The sequence below is a fragment of the Typha latifolia genome, chromosome 15 (genome assembly GCF_019914945.1).
Source record: "Typha latifolia isolate L0001 chromosome 15, TyphaL0001v2, whole genome shotgun sequence".
Taxonomy (NCBI): Eukaryota; Viridiplantae; Streptophyta; class Magnoliopsida; order Poales; family Typhaceae; genus Typha; species Typha latifolia.
In genome coordinates this window covers 7,872,802-7,888,527 of record NC_133100.1, presented here as the reverse complement: position 1 = coordinate 7,888,527, position 15,726 = coordinate 7,872,802, and the positions used below count along the sequence as shown (strand labels likewise).

General features: G+C 37.7%; 4 protein-coding genes across 4 annotated transcripts; 2 read left to right on the top strand and 2 right to left on the bottom strand.

Annotated features, from left to right (window-relative positions):
* Positions 1 to 791: 791 nt before the first annotated feature.
* Positions 792 to 2,517, top strand: LOC140802092 (U-box domain-containing protein 26-like). The gene has a single exon (XM_073157522.1). The coding sequence runs from the start codon at positions 1,268 to 1,270 to the stop codon at positions 2,429 to 2,431; it is 1,164 nt and encodes a 387-aa protein (XP_073013623.1). The 5' UTR covers positions 792 to 1,267; the 3' UTR covers positions 2,432 to 2,517.
* An 800-nt stretch (positions 2,518 to 3,317) lies between these two features.
* LOC140802287 (probable protein phosphatase 2C 11) lies at positions 3,318 to 6,598 on the bottom strand. Its single transcript, XM_073157756.1, has 8 exons — positions 6,368 to 6,598; positions 5,685 to 5,827; positions 5,394 to 5,492; positions 5,142 to 5,300; positions 4,333 to 4,419; positions 4,151 to 4,242; positions 3,963 to 4,034; positions 3,318 to 3,732 (listed from the first exon to the last, which is right to left on the bottom strand). The coding sequence occupies exons 1-8, from the start codon at positions 6,433 to 6,435 to the stop codon at positions 3,604 to 3,606; spliced, it is 849 nt and encodes a 282-aa protein (XP_073013857.1). The 5' UTR covers positions 6,436 to 6,598; the 3' UTR covers positions 3,318 to 3,603.
* A 1,880-nt stretch (positions 6,599 to 8,478) lies between these two features.
* Positions 8,479 to 9,723, bottom strand: LOC140802288 (uncharacterized). The gene is made up of 3 exons (XM_073157757.1): positions 9,316 to 9,723; positions 8,914 to 9,052; positions 8,479 to 8,825 (listed from the first exon to the last, which is right to left on the bottom strand). The coding sequence occupies exons 1-3, from the start codon at positions 9,679 to 9,681 to the stop codon at positions 8,641 to 8,643; spliced, it is 690 nt and encodes a 229-aa protein (XP_073013858.1). The 5' UTR covers positions 9,682 to 9,723; the 3' UTR covers positions 8,479 to 8,640.
* A 1,704-nt stretch (positions 9,724 to 11,427) lies between these two features.
* LOC140802196 (probable indole-3-pyruvate monooxygenase YUCCA10) lies at positions 11,428 to 14,551 on the top strand. The gene is made up of 5 exons (XM_073157639.1): positions 11,428 to 12,054; positions 12,128 to 12,361; positions 12,445 to 12,567; positions 12,702 to 12,875; positions 14,111 to 14,551. Exons 1-5 carry the CDS (start codon positions 11,428 to 11,430, stop codon positions 14,549 to 14,551), a joined length of 1,599 nt encoding a protein of 532 aa, XP_073013740.1.
* The last annotated feature ends 1,175 nt before the right edge of the window (positions 14,552 to 15,726 follow it).

The following is a 15,726-nucleotide window of genomic DNA, read 5'->3' as shown; positions in this document are numbered from 1 at the left end:
GCAAAATTTTCAGGGCACTCAGACTAAGAAGAATCTAAACTATTATATTTATCTCCTAATGAAAGAGTAGCTCTAGACTTTGTGGAGTAGAATTAGCTTAAGGACACAAGACCATTCAATGGACATTTCATCATGCATCTTTGAATTAGGCATACTAGGATTTTTCATAATATAAACTAAAAGACTAAAGAATGTTCCATTTCTATGACTTGTATCCGAATTAATTCAGGATTTATTTCCAGCATATCTTTCAGAGCAGATCCTATCTTATAAATGAGGGAAGAAAAATGCTTGCTATAGTCCAAGTTCAACCTTCAAAATTCATAGTCTTTTTTGTTATTCGGATCAGCAATTCATTTATCTAAGTAAGACAAAAAAAAATGAAGCCTCTATGTACATAAAGAACATATGCATGTCGCCGTCGATGTCGCCTACAATTGATTTCGATAATTTACTCCCTTCAAATGATAATAAAAGATGACATCAATTGCTTAGAGAGCACAACAAGTTTAGATTTCTTCAAATGTTAACATTGAAATTTTATTTCCTTTTTACTGATATATATGTATATATATATATATACACAAAGGATGGGCAGATGAGATCAATTAAAGCTCAACAGTTTGAAAGGGTCTAATATATGGTAAGTTTGACTGGCTACTAATTATAGAGATTGGAATATTTGACTGCCCATTTCACCAACTATTTCAGCACTTGTGCTGCAAATTAATCTCAAGCTCCAATACCTAAAGATAAGGGCAAGGAATTTGCCACCCCCACTAAGAATACAAACTTGCAAAGAATGCAAAATTTTCCTAAATATATTGAGGAGTGCTCATTTTCTTCTTCTTCTTCTGGATGTTTTGAATGCATCTAGAACTCTGACACACTTGGCTTTCTTCTTCTATAGTCACAAATTTCTGCTAACAATTTCTGGATAAGTTTATTGGCTTGCCATTATCTTGTTTGTTTCTATCTATTTCAAAATTGGAGAGGCATCACTTTCCTGTACCTTCTTTTTTCTTCCTATATTTCCCTCAATCTCCTGTCTGAATGAAGCCTGAAGTGCCATCAGAGCTTTAAGATTTGAGATGTTGATGTGAGTTCTAAACCCTTTCATTCATTAAATTGCATGGGAGTGACTGCTGGTTTAGTTTTTTCTTTTTCTTTTTCAAAATAAAAAAGACTTTCAGAAGATTGCATATGACCTATTATTAGACTACATTTAGCTTCCTTTTGATCTTTGGGTGCAATAGAAGAGGGCTACATGAGCATCCCACACTTGTTCAGATGCCCAATTAGCCTGGATCTCTTCACTGATCCAGTCACCCTGAGCACCGGCCAGACCTACGACCGGCCAAGCATCGAAAAGTGGCTCGCCGACGGCCATCTCACATGCCCGGTCACAATGCAAAGGCTCCGCGACACGTCTCTAGTCCCCAACCACACTCTCCGCCACCTTATCGATCAATGGATCGTCGCAGAACCTGACATAGATTCACGACGGGCGGCCTCCGATTCGATCAGCGGCACCGAGTTCTCCCTCGCAACCCTTAAACATAGCCTGCAGTCCAAGAACACTACTAATGCCGCCAAGTTTGAAATACTCAAAAAGGTCAGAATTCTATCTGTGGAGTCTGATATAGGGCGGACATATTTGATTCACTTAGGCTTTTCTCAAGTTCTTCTTCGCCTGCTCTTCGAAAATCCGGTGGCTTATCACTTGGAGATGTTAGAATTAGCCCTCGATTGCGGTCTCAGTCTGTTGCCGTCTGGCCAAGTTGATGCACTCAACATGCTCAAAGAAGACAAATACTTAGCTTCATTTATGCTCCTCTTGGAGCAAGGCCATACCAAGATTAAAACTAGCCTTTGTTATCTTTTGGAAGCAATTGCTACATCTTTAGCAACTCGAGAACTTTGTGAAGCCATCGGGCAATCGCAGCGGGTATTGCGAGTATTAGTCTCTCTGATGCATAGCAAATGCGATGTAAAGGCATCTGATGCGGCGGTCCGAGCTATCGCCGGCATAAGCCTGAGAGAATCCAACAGGGGCAATGTGATCAGAGAAGGTGGTCTAAATGGGCTAGTCACCTACTTGTCAAGCTCAATTCAAATGAGCACTTCCCGGGCTTTGGCAACTGTGGAGATACTACTAGGATTGGAGGCCGGCAGGAAGGCTATGGCCAAGGATGCCAATGTAGTCCAAGTGCTCGTGAAGCATGTGTTCATTGTTCCCACGGATCATGAGGCGAGTGAGCACGCCGTCGGATCGCTGCTGATCATGTGCTCCGACTCGGCCCGGGTGCAGTCGGCGGCGGTGAACGCCGGACTGTTACCACAGCTGCTGCTGCTGCTGCAAAGCCAGTGCAGCTCCAGGGCCAAGATCAGGGTCAGTGCTTTGCTGAAGCTGCTCAAGTCTATGTGGTGATGTTAGTTCTCAAAATTGTAACTAAGTACAAGATAAATCTTATTATTCTTGTTATATAATATAAGGACAGAATCTAATCTCAATGGATCCAAGACATCTTTTTAGTGTTTCTTTTTCTCACTTTCCTTTTTTTTTTTCTATTTGAATGAAGTCACCTGTCGGTGGTTTTGACACTATTATACATAAGTGTTGGCAAAGGTTACAAAATGACTATTATGCACCTAAAACTTCTACTTCTGCGATCGAAAACCACTCGAAGGATGGAGATGAATTATTGAGGGGTTGTTGGGGATTAGTGGTGGTGGTGGTGATAGTGGGATTTATGTATTAGGTTTGCAGGTTTGGGAGAAAGAAAGAAAGAGAATTAGTGAGGTTTGTGATGGTAGTGAGATTTCTATTTAAGTTGTGGGCTTTAGAAAAGAGAGGAGGATAGATTTTTTAGAGTTAGACTTTCAGAGAAACAGCAGAGAAAGAAGAGAAAACTTTCGTTAATAATGAGGTTATGTGCCAAATATTTGATGAATTTCTGTTAGAAACCCTGATAATCTACTGATAATTTTGAATAACTAAGATCACAGCCAAGTTGTAGAGCAACAAAAAAGAGAAGGAGATGACGAACTACTGGGCCATGAGAAAGGAAAAATAATGATAAAGGACCACATTCCATAGTCAATGCAAATCCATCACAATAATCATTCAATGCAAGGAATTCCTGGTCAAGAAAATGCAGTTTGCATATATATATACACACACACATCATATTGAGGAAATCTGGGAGTTATGGACCAAGTAATAATAGTCATGGGCAGATGATGGAAATATATGAATGCACCCCTGTGCTGTTGTACATAAGAAATTGTTTGACAATGTTAATTCACCAAATGGATGGGATCAAAAAGAAACACGACAAATTAATTAGATACTAATTCATCCAAATAACATCACCAACTCATTCTGAGAATTCTATTGTTACAGAACTATATTACTGAAACAAATACAAGGATGATTGAACACAACACAATCTAGTTAGTATGCAATGACTAGTACAAACACCAACTCAGAGGAGTCGATGTCGGAGGTGTTTGCTACAATCTCTTGGAGGGCCGACTGCAGAAATTCATGCTCTTTTTCAGTAATTCCTGATTGCTTCAGAAAGAGACGGTTTCATATGCTCATGAATTGTCGAACTGCACGATGACACATGTGATGTTGTCGCTGCTCCCTCGGGCATAGGCCTCTTCTATGAGTTTTCTTGCAGAAGTTTCAGCATCTGTAGTGCCCTCCACTAGTTTCACTGCGTCCTGCAATATCCAACAAGGTTTGAAAGATAAGTAGGATAAGATATGTACCCTAAGAGAAGTGAAAATTGGACGGCACACAAATAAAAAGTATTTTTGCGTCAAGAAATTTCACATGTAATTGGAGAAAGCCCAATTCTCAACAAACATAATATTCAATACGATTTTTCCTTAGCATAAACATGGATCTTGGCAGCAAAAAGCTTTCAATAACAGGCATAACGAAGTATTACCTTATTTGACACAACATTCCAAAGTCCATCACTCGCAATAATCAGAAATTCAACCCCTTCAATGTCTTCTTCCTGCGAATAAAAAAAATAAAAAAGTCTGATTTTCACTACTGTGGAAAGAGAAGTGCTAACTATCTAATTATCTAATGTTGTAAGTCATAACCAACTGGAACTTCAATATTAATTACCTGAATTTCTGGTTCAGCAACAACATATGGCTTAAGCAATCTATCTCCAAATGCACGAGAAACAGCAAGAACACCACCAACCCGCCAAGTACCTGCAGAAGTTTATCATTTAAAATCTCATATTGATACTATAAAATACGTCCTTTAAGTGAGCAGTGAAGAAAGACAAATATGAGTTCTACCTGCCCAAAGGATGAAGCCACCTGCATTTTCAATTCGTTGACGCTCATCAGACCTATCAGGTTTGTGATCAACTGACAAAGGTATTGCTGCAGTAGAAATAAATATTTCATTGATGAAGTAGCAAAATAAGATAAACAACTAGATGCCTAATGTTTGTTAACAGTGATAAAGTCAGTCATACCTTTCAGCCAATTCTAATAAGTTCAAGACTCAAACTTTGTATGAAGAATGACATATGAAACATAAAGTAAATGATTTGAAACACAATTTTGCATTAATCCTAACTGCCATTATATAAAAGAAAACAAAATACAAAAAAAAAAAAACAGAAAGAAAGAAAATGGTTTTGGTAACTTCATACAGCAAATGGAATCAAAGAGGACAACATATCAAGGAACCAAGCAAAAGGTGCTGAAGAATGTCCAAAAGTGAAGCTTGAGCTTAGGTTCTTTGACATAAGCATAGGATAAGATGATTAAAGTGCTTCTTAGTTGTCTCAGCATTATGGTGGCAGTCTTCTGATTAGGTCCATCTTGAATTATAATTGTCATCAGTAGAATTCATCAAACATGTACCTAAATATCATAAAATTTATGCTCAATGTTAAACAAGAAAAATACATAATCAACATAGGCACAGGAGCATGACCACCAAAAAATAATTTATATCATTGATGAACTTGCTTCAGGGCAATTTATGCGCCGAATGATAAAGTACAAAAGATATGCCACGTTCGACTATTCTATCTATCGTTTACCTAGATGCAACAAATGCCAATTTCAGTTGTTTTAAAAGGACGAATGCCAACCTGAGCCTGATTTACACGCCACGACTCTAGAATCTCCAACATTTGCAACGAAAAGCCGATCACCTAACAAAATAGCTGTTGATGCGGTTGATCCAGCATCCTTTTGCTGACCAACTTCTTCATTAAGAAAATTAACATCTGTCTGTCTAAATGATTCAACTGTAACAAAAAATTTACTATGTCAGAGGAAACACCAGAAAGTAAGGATAGACAGAAAGGAAGTATAAGCAATGAGATTCACCAACCACAGACCAATAGCTGACTTTGTATCTTCAATAAAATGTGGATGGCAGCATAAGTTGTTGAACAAGTGGTTTTTCAGATACTCTGCAGCTCTGGAACCTCCATGGCCTACGTATATATGCATAAAATAAGCAAAAAAAATTCAAGGAAATGCATCAAGAAACCTAGAAACTCATGTGGCATTATAAAGTATAATCTATTGAGCATAACATCACAAAGAATGAGACAGGAAATGGAATTATCCAAGTGTTATCTATGATGATAATCTAAACATGGTTACACAATAGAAGTTGCTCATACCGTCAAATACACCAAAAAGTGCAACCATCCGACCATCAACTTCTGATATCCTTGTTTCAAAGAAATCCTCCATCGACGCCCTTTTACCCTTAAAAGTAGCATATCCGTAGCTGAACCTCCCATTCTTCGTTCCAGTAAGAAAACTGCCAAATCAAATTAAATCAAGTTCATCACATTTCTTCCAGTATTGACAAATCATGCCTACCATCTGTTATATTATCAAGAAAATTAAAGCAAGAATCTTCCATTTGAATTTATTAAAACCATTTCTCTCAACATATAATCTCTTCAATTATAAATTTAAGTCGATATCTGCAGATAAGATGTCCTAATGTTCAAAATATATCAGCAGCTTTTTCACTTGTTCATCATCATACTTGTGACTTGAGAAATCAATATCCACGCAAGGATAAACTTCCAAGTCAAACAGGTTTTAATATCTTTCCCATCAAAACCCACATCAGAAAGCACCGAAAGGAGATCCATTTAGATCCAAAACCAAACTAAAAGGTTCAAAACCCACAAAAAGATCTCTTTTTGAACCCATCCCCATTTGCATCCGCCCACAAAACCCACTAACCAAAGCATCAAACGGGTACTGCCCAAATCCCAAATCCACATCAAAATTCCCCCCAGACCCAATTAAATTCTCACGATATCCACCATATTGAAACAAAACATACCTTATGCCGCCGCCGCTGAAGAGGGCGTCAGGCTCCGATTTCCGTATCATCGCCTCCTTCCTCGTCATCTCCCAGAGCTCTGATCGGGACGAAGGAAACAAAGCGGTGGCCGGACCAACCTCCTATATAATAAACTCTCTTTGAATATAAGAGAGAGATTGGGGAATTTTATTTTTCAAAAAAAAAAATTATCTTCCTCATTTTTTGCTACTTTGCTGGGTTTAATGTTTTTTTTTTAATCATTAGGTTTAATGCTTTTTTTAAAAGCTAGTTTATTTTAACAAAAAAAAAATCTAGTTTATTTTTAGTCACGAGACAAGCCCAGAGCTGATCGTATGCATCCTCGGTTGCAGAAACTTCCTACAAACATTACATTTGAAACCCCCCTCAATTTAAGTCGGGCATCACTTAAAACACCCCCCAAAAAAATTAATTACAACCCGACACCCTTAAGCACACAAAACTTCTCCAGTAAAAACATAGCATCCTAATCCCCTCTAAATTGTCGTGAGCTTATTCAATTCCTTCGCTGATTTCTGTACAATTTACATACATAGATGTAGTATTTTCCTGCATCCAGGGCTTGCTTCTGTTGATCCACCGCCAACGCAAGGTGGGCCAGAAAGCTAAATTCAAGGCGGACGAACTGTTTTGAGAACCAGTCAGAATGCTACACGTGGGTAGTCGTTTGTCGTGCAAGACACAGTGCACTGCATGGCAACTTCTTCACGCTCCTAGGTTGACCATTTCGAGCTATCCATTTCCTTTTCTTTTGTTTTGAAGAATAAAAGCTATCCAGAAAGTTGAGTTGAAGATTGGATTGAATGAGTTGAATAATGCTGTTGTTATATAGAATTTCCTATAAGATAGGGATGGTAATTGCAAATATACACATCAGCTTTATATTTTTCTTTGTTTTCTAAATGTCCAGTGAGAAACTATAGCAAAAAGATTGGTCATAAATTATTATTTTATTTCTCAAAAAAAAAAAAAGGGAAAAGAGGATGCATGAGGTTTGCATGGTTGACTTATTGTTATGCTTAGCTTTAGCCCACATAGCCAATAAGATTGAAAGTTTCAAATTCTTCCCAAAGAAAAGAAAAAGAATTTTGAAAGTTTCAAATGCATGTGATAGAAACTAAGGCCTCCACTGGAAGGACATGAGGATAGAGTATTAGTTGTGCTTGCATTAAACCAAACAACTATCACTATGATTGCTCAAGATATGGTATGTAATGATATGCTTATAAGGTATGTAAAATGTAAATATTACTCACTATGATTGACTTCCTATTGTTCAAATATAAAGAGCATTCAAAATTGTTTAATACTAGTTTCATAGACAATTAGATATTATAGACAGTACTATTAAAGTATAAACACATGGGGTTATTATACACTTCAAGCTTTCCAAATAAATGGAAAGATGTAATGATAGATAAAGAGTAGAGAGATTAATCTTCTTCTGTCGAAAGCAAGCATCTTTGCAAGTTCAAGCAGAAAAATAAAAGAAATAAGATCACACAATTTGTTTACACAACCAGATTTCTGAAGTGAAAGGGCCCCAATCAGCGTAAATGAAAGCACTGACAAGGCAAAGGTAAATAGTCTCATTTGACAAAATGATTCTAAAGATGAACTGGACATCTTTATTGAGGCATACTGATTCATAAGTTTGGTTAATAAAGGATTTCAAAGTTAGATAATTTATGCCGGCAACTGCACCGTTGTAAAGAAGATAAGCTATTTAATTCCTACAATGGATAAGGATACTTGCACTCCTCTTCAAGAAAATATTCATTATTTGAGTCAAAAATGGGAATAAGCCTTCTGGAAAACGACTTAAAGGTCAATGTCCAATAGGTGCTGAAATAGAGTAGTACAAATAGAGAAACTGATACATCAAGAAGATTGTCTTGTAGTTACTAGGAGATCATTATTTTGGGCGGCTAAACTAAACATAATTCAACAGAAAGGCCTGCTACAAGGTAAATAGAAGACATCATATAAATGTACCACTTACAGTAGTATAATCGTATCTCATTATAAGGAAAACCAAAACATTTCATTGTAACAGCAGCCAATATGCTTCATCAGGATGAGACGACGAAGAACAAAAGCATTATATACAGTTTACATTAACATATTCTATAGCTAAAGAATCCACAATTACAAAATTAACATATTTTTCTTCTTTGTTTGCTTTCTTTATCAAATAGAAAAGTGGCAGATGGATATATATATAAATAACCATACCACATTGATGTGAATCCTTATGACAGGGTGATGAAGTGTTGCAAGGAACTAACTAAGCTTGGAGGCCAATGCTTCGTCTCTCTTACATACGACAGATCAGTGTAATGAGGATCTAAAAGAGTGGCAATTGTGAACTGGTTCTCTGCCAACAGAGGAGCATGCTTATCCACATACAAGGCTGCAGCAAGCGCCGCATGAATCTCTGCACAACATACCCATAACAAACGCTTAACACACCTAAGAAAATAGAACCCCACAAAATTTAACAATTATGAGCTGCAATTTAGCACCTGGATAACCCTTCAGGGAAATGGAGACATCCTCCATCTCTGCAATCGCCTCCTGTCTATCACCAATCTCATACAATACTAATGCTCTCCCAACTCTAGCATATTCTGCGAAGGCAAACTCCTTATAATCGCTTATAACCTACATGATCAAAAAGATCCAATCCTTAACATATATATTCAAATCCTACGTCACTTTTAATATTTAATGAACCCTAAATTACAAAATCTTCTACATATTCAATTTTTGTAAATATTTTTTGATCACCTATAGGGATAAAAGATATCGAATTTTACCATAAAAGTTCGAAATTTATCATCCTTTTGCACTTGATAAATCCTAAATTACACAGCTTCCTACAGAATCCACGAAACAAAGATTCGGTTTTTATCATCCTATTTTACCTGGGTGAAGCAGAGGAGTGCTTGGGGGAAGTCGCCCTTGGCCTGGAGGTCACGGGCCAGGTCGAGGAGGCGGATGGCATCGGAGACGCGGCGAGACAAGGTGGCGCTCGCCGTCTTCTCGAGTTCGGTGAGGGGGTCGAAGTCGACGGCGGCGGAGACGGAGGCGGGATTGGGAGGGAGGAGGAGGAGTGTGGAGAAGGGAAGGGAGAGGAGGAGGCTCCTCCTCCTCTTAAACCAAGAAGGATTAGCGCTTTTGGGACATTGGATTTGGACTGAGGAGAGGAATTGGGACTTGGTCGGATGAGGATGGAGGAGATGAGAACGGGATTTGAATGCGGAGGAGGAGCTCATCGCCATTGATATCATATGGGCTAAATTTAATTGGAAATTATTTGTATTATATCGGTGGTTTTTAGACTTACAAATTATAAATTTATAATAAGGTGTTAAAAGATAAGATTTTTATGGAATATTTTCTCGACACACCATTGCTTTTATTCCCGCTACTTCTATTTTCATTTTAGCCCCTCACATCCGTAGAATCTAGGGGAATTTATTAAAGACACTGTATATTTTGTCTTTATTATTATTCACTCCCTAGTCAGTTTTAACTTTAAGAACAATTCCACTTTAACCCCTCAATTATATGTTTTTTTTACTTTCACTCTCTTAACTATAATAAATCAACAAATCACCTCTCTAAAGATTATTATTTCAAGAAGAAAGACCAAATTTGATGCCAAGCTTGACTCAAGAACAAATGTATAAATATATTTTACCACCTTCCAGGATTCAGATGCCTCCACATATGCACAATTAAACTTGAGGATAATTTTAGGTAATGGACATATTTTCAGAATGTAAAATTTATAATTTGGAAAAATAAAGGGTGTAACTTAAAATAAAAAAATGGGGAGAGAAACCTGCCCAAGTTGTATTGGTTAGTAACAAACAACTACCTTAAAGAAGAGAATTAGTTACTAACAGAAACCTGTACATGGTGGTCCACCTTCTAACTTCTATATATAATACCCACCAAATAGTTTAAAATGTGCAATTAAATTGAGATCTTAGAGTCTCTCCCAAAGATAGTTTCCACTCTTTCTCTCTTACAATTTTCAATTTGATTGGAGGAGCACTCGGTAATAATCCAATTCATGGAATTTTATCGGTGAAAAGAGAAATTAAACCTGAGTTTAGATCTTAGAGATACTAAGGTGAGAATCTCAGCTTAATTTCAATTTTTTTTTTTAATTTAATATTATTAGACTAACATTTAACAGCATTATTAGATACAACAATTCCATTGATTCTTTGGACTAAATTAAGTAATCTGTTAATTGATTTTAATCACATAGTCTTTTATCATTCATATCAATTTGCTTGTTTCTGGGTTCTTCTTCTTCTTCTTCTTCTTCTTCTTCTTCTTCTTCTTCTTCTTCTTCTTCTTCTTCTTCGCTCAAAATGTTAGATTCATCAATTCAATGTCCTTTCTTTGCATACACCTCTTCACCACAATCTAATTCCCAACTATTGATTATTTACTTATCTCTTCTTCCATCTCTCTTTAAATTTTCAAGGTTCATTCTATCTCATTATTCATTCCTATAATACTTTTGTGAAAGGGATTAACTATATTCCTACCACGATATCTCTAATATTTTCGGAAAGCACTATTCACAAAAATATGTAGATAAAATTATTTACCTGAATTTGGTTAATTTTGCAAAGTAAAACTTATTTGTAATTTTTTCTTACAAATGATCCATATTTACATCTATATTTTTGAGGATATATAAGTCATAAGAGGCTATAAAATATAGATGGTTATGTAATGTAATCAAATACTAAATTTCAAGGAATAATGTATACATATAAAGTGAAAAGAGAAGTTAATACTCGGTAGAAAATATTTTATTACTTTTAAAAATAAAAAAGTAAAATAGAAAAAGAACGGCAGTCGTCGTGAGATGCATGCACGTAATTTATGTTCGAATATGGGATGAAACGAACGTTAAAGATGAATATAGCTCATACCTTACTCTTTTAACTAGAGAAATTAAGTAAGAATAGCATTAAAGTCACTGTAATGTAGACTTTGTAGTGCAGGAAATGATGAAGGAGGAGGAGGAAGAGGTGGTGGTGATGATCGTCGGCGCCGGCCCGGCCGGGCTCGCCACCGCAGCGTGCTTAAATACCCTCTCGATCCCGAACGTTGTATTGGAGAAGGAGGACTGCAGTGCTTCTCTTTGGAAGAAGAAGTCGTACGACCGCCTGAAGCTTCACCTGGCGAAGCAATTCTGCGCCTTGCCGCACATGCCGTTCCCCGACGCGGCGCCGACGTTCGTCCCGAAGGGCGGCTTCATCGAGTACCTCGACGCCTACGTCGCGCAGTTCGAGATCCGCCCCGTGTACTGCACCGCCGTCGAGTCGGCGTCTTTCGATGAGGGGAGTAAGCGTTGGACCGTCTTGGGCCGCCACGCCGTCACCGGCGGCAGGACAGAGTACTCTGCGAGGTTCCTGGTCGTCGCCACCGGAGAGAACGGCGAAAGCTGGATACCGGATGTAGCAGGGTTGAGTACTTTCACAGGAACGACTATGCACTCATTGTTTTACAAGTCGGGAGAAGTTTATGCCGGAAAGAGTGTTCTCGTCGTCGGTAGCGGTAACTCCGGCATGGAGATCGCCTATGATCTCGCAAACGACGGCGCCAAGACAGCCATCTCTATCAGAAGCCCAGTACGTATACGATACTATACTATACCATACTATACTGCATGTATATGATACTTTTCTATGTATGTATATGTAGTTTCATGTGATGAGCAAGGAGATGGTACAATTGGGAATGGATATAATGAAGTACTTCCCCCTATGCTTGGTGGATTCAATTCTTCTCACGCTTGCTAACATCCAGTATGGTGACTTATCAAGATATGGGATTATTAGGCCACGCATGGGGCCTCTCAAGCTCAAGGCGAAGACCGGCAGATCCTCCGTTATCGATGTCGGCACCGTCAAAAAGATCAAGATGGGAGAGATCAAGGTATATATAAGTTATTTCTTTGGCCATTAATGTTCATCTACAATAGTTAATACTTATATTTATTTATTTATCAATATTGGTAGGTGTTCGGAGGGATATCCTACATCAAAGGGAACAAGGTAGTCTTCCAGGATGGGAAGTCTAATGAGTTTGATGATATAATTTTTGCAACAGGATATAGAAGCACTGCTAATAAATGGCTCAAGGTGTATATATATATATATATATATATATATATATATATATATATAGATGCATGACTATAGCTTATTCCCTTTTTGTTGAGCCCTAATTAAGTCTATAATAATATATATGTATAAATTTTGATATATGAATGTAGGATGGTGATAGGCTACTTGGCAAAGATGGGATGCCCAAAGGAAGATTTCCTAATCACTGGAAGGGAAGTGACGGGCTTTATTGTGCAGGTCTTGGTAGAAGAGGATTGGCTGGAATCTCAATGGATGCTAAAAATATTGCTAAAGATATAAAGAAGATTTATGATACAACTATGGTAAATTCTAGTTAGGTCTTCTCTCTCTCTCTCTCTCTCTCTCTCTCTCTCTCTCTCTCTCTCTCTCTCTCTCTCTCTCTATATATATATATATATATATATAGACATACATTCATACGATCCTCAATACTTTTTCCTCTCTTCTCTCTTCGAGTGGAGTATTCTCTAACTTTTGTGCATTTGTGGGCAATCTATGGGTTGTTTTAATGTTTGCGAGTGGAGTTGCAATTACTTATATGTATAAAAGATCGCTCTCTTGTTTCAATTTCACACTTTGTCTTCTCGCCGAATAACAGAAGGCATATCATTTTTGTTTGGAATAAGTAATAGTCTTAATAAGGTATCAATTAAATTCAGAGTGAGAGTATAACACCCGCAACCTTAAATATAAATAAAGATTAATTAATTAATTTAAAAAAAAAAATATATATATATATATATATAATAATGCGCGCGCACTCTAACCACTCTGACCTTTAGCCGTTAACACTCAATGAGCCTATGTCTTAAGTCTTTAATTTGATGATTATAAATAATTGGTCATATGCAGCGTCTTTAAGCATATACAGACGATAATACTACTAGATAACCAGTCACCCTCGATATTATGTTTGCTATGTGGATTATAATATCATTAACATGGTTGCTATATAAATTTTGACATATTGAATTATGATCATATTATGTACTTATATGTATTATGAGTAAATGAAAGTTTATTATAAAATTATATTTTACACATTTATCTTGATATGTTGATAATTATGGATATGCATTCTGTTTAGGGGTGGCAATCGGGTCGGGTTAGCCGGGTTCGGGTCGGGTCGGATTCGAGTCGGGTTAAGATAGTACTAACACGAACACGACCCGTTTAATAAACGGGTCAATTTTTCTAAACACGAACACGACCCGTTTATTAAACGGGTAACACGACACGACCCGTATAACCCATTTAATAAATACATTATATTTTTTATATAACCCGTTTAACCCGTTTAATAAATATATTATATTTTTTATTCAACTCATTTAACCACCCGTTTAACCCGTAAATACAACCCATTTAAATTTACATCCATTTAACTCGTTTAGAGTTAATCAATGTAATACATCACCTATAGAGATAAACTATCACAAATTTATACAAATCCAGCATAATTTACAATATTATAGGAAAATTTAGTAAAAATAAATTCAAATTGTCTCAAGCTTCAACATTGGTGTTGACAAAGCAGCAGCGGTGGAGGCAAGGCTCTAGGAGCTGGCTCCCATGGCGCGAGCTCCGGATCTGCCAAGGAAGACGAGGTGGTCGGAGAGGTGGTTGGAGGAGAGTGAACGCAGCAAAGAGAGGAGAGGAGGGCAGGCGGAGATGGGGAAGGGGATGGAGGCACCGTGGTAAGCAGATACAAGGACGGAGGCACCGCGGCAGACGGAGGCACCGCGGCAGACGGTTGCGGCAAGCGGAGAAAGAGCGGGGGCGACAAGCGGAGATTGCAGCATGGCGGCAGGCGGAGACTGTAGCACCACAAAAAGCAAAGATAGGGAGAGGAGGAGAGGAGACGCGGCAAGCGGAGAAAGGGAGCGGGGGCGGCAGGCAGAGATTGCAACACGGCAGCAGGCGGAGCTACAGCACCACGAAAAGCGATGACAGGGAGAGACTCGACGGTGGGCGGTAGGCGGAGACAGAGAGAGGAGATGGCAGGCGGAGATGTAGGAGATGGGGAGTGCAGATGGCAGACGGAGATGCGGGAGACACGGGAGACGCGGAGTGGAGATAGCAGGAGCCAGGCGGAGATGCGGGAGGCGGCAGGCGGAGACGCAGTGGCAGACGATCGTCGCTGGAGAGAGAGATTAGAGATGGGGGCAAAAAATTTGGAAAGGCAGAGGCGGTTGGAGGAGTGGAGAGTGGAGAGGGTTAGCCGATTAGGTTACTTTATAATATATATATATATATATATATATATATATATATATATATATATTTGAGAGAGAGAGGGTTAGGTTATATATATATTATATATATAAACGGGTTGGTGGGTTGACCCGACCCAACTCGACCCGACTCGTATAATTAAACAGGTCAAAACGGGTCAGTTGTATAAATCCGAACACGACCCGTTTATTAAATGGGTTAGGCGGGTTGACCCGTTTATGACCCGAACTTGATTATACTAAACCCAAACCCGATTAAATGCCGGGTTATCGTGTCGGGTCAAATTTTGCCACCCCTAATTCTGTTTATCATGTAATACATTATCATAGATTACTATTGGATTATATTTGTTGGGCCGTGTGCTCACTGTCATTTTGGTAGAAATATTTCAAAGTTAAATATGGAGGATGCGGATATCAAAGAGTAGCGGATTTTTTTTATATTAGGGTTGTTTATTATTTTCTTTCTATTTGGACTTTAGCTCTTGTGAGAGTTATTATGTTTTAAGTTTGCATATGAACAATATTCCTGAAGGCTTATTGAGGACTGTGACAATTATAATTCTAAATTATTTGCTTGGATTGTTATAATATTTTAGACCTATTTTAAATATTTTGTGAGATTATTATATTTACAGGTCATGTGAAAATCACGTTAATTTTTTCACATGAAGAACATATGATTTTTAGAGATAGGTGTTTCAAAGAGAATTATCTTTTGGCACATCTATTCATATAAAGATGTAATTATCATGTTTGGTTATATTATTTTTGAATTAAAAGGGAAATTTTTTTTCTTATCCTACCCATTTAAGGTTAGTAGAGAAGTTTGCATATAACACCCTACACTCAATTCTTTTATATATATATATATATATATATATTTCCTAGATTACTCTTATCTCTCTCCTCTAATCTG

Excerpts from the sequence above, each read along its gene's own strand:
- LOC140802092 (XM_073157522.1), top strand. The coding sequence starts at position 1,268 with ATGAGCATCCCACACTTGTTCAGATGCCCAATTAGCCTGGATCTCTTC.
- LOC140802287 (XM_073157756.1), bottom strand. The coding sequence starts at position 6,435 with ATGACGAGGAAGGAGGCGATGATACGGAAATCGGAGCCTGACGCCCTC. Across the intron at positions 5,493-5,684 it reads ACTTTTTGGTGTATTTGACG|GCCATGGAGGTTCCAGAGCT; the intron begins GTATGAGCAACT and ends ATATATACGTAG. Across the intron at positions 4,420-5,141 it reads GGCGTGTAAATCAGGCTCAG|CAATACCTTTGTCAGTTGAT; the intron begins GTTGGCATTCGT and ends TTTCTACTGCAG.
- LOC140802288 (XM_073157757.1), bottom strand. The coding sequence starts at position 9,681 with ATGATATCAATGGCGATGAGCTCCTCCTCCGCATTCAAATCCCGTTCT. Across the intron at positions 9,053-9,315 it reads CACTCCTCTGCTTCACCCAG|GTTATAAGCGATTATAAGGA; the intron begins GTAAAATAGGAT and ends TTGATCATGTAG. Across the intron at positions 8,826-8,913 it reads TTCCCTGAAGGGTTATCCAG|AGATTCATGCGGCGCTTGCT; the intron begins GTGCTAAATTGC and ends TATGTTGTGCAG.
- LOC140802196 (XM_073157639.1), top strand. The coding sequence starts at position 11,428 with ATGATGAAGGAGGAGGAGGAAGAGGTGGTGGTGATGATCGTCGGCGCC. Across the intron at positions 12,568-12,701 it reads CTGCTAATAAATGGCTCAAG|GATGGTGATAGGCTACTTGG; the intron begins GTGTATATATAT and ends ATATGAATGTAG. Across the intron at positions 12,876-14,110 it reads AGATTTATGATACAACTATG|CAGCGGTGGAGGCAAGGCTC; the intron begins GTAAATTCTAGT and ends TTGACAAAGCAG.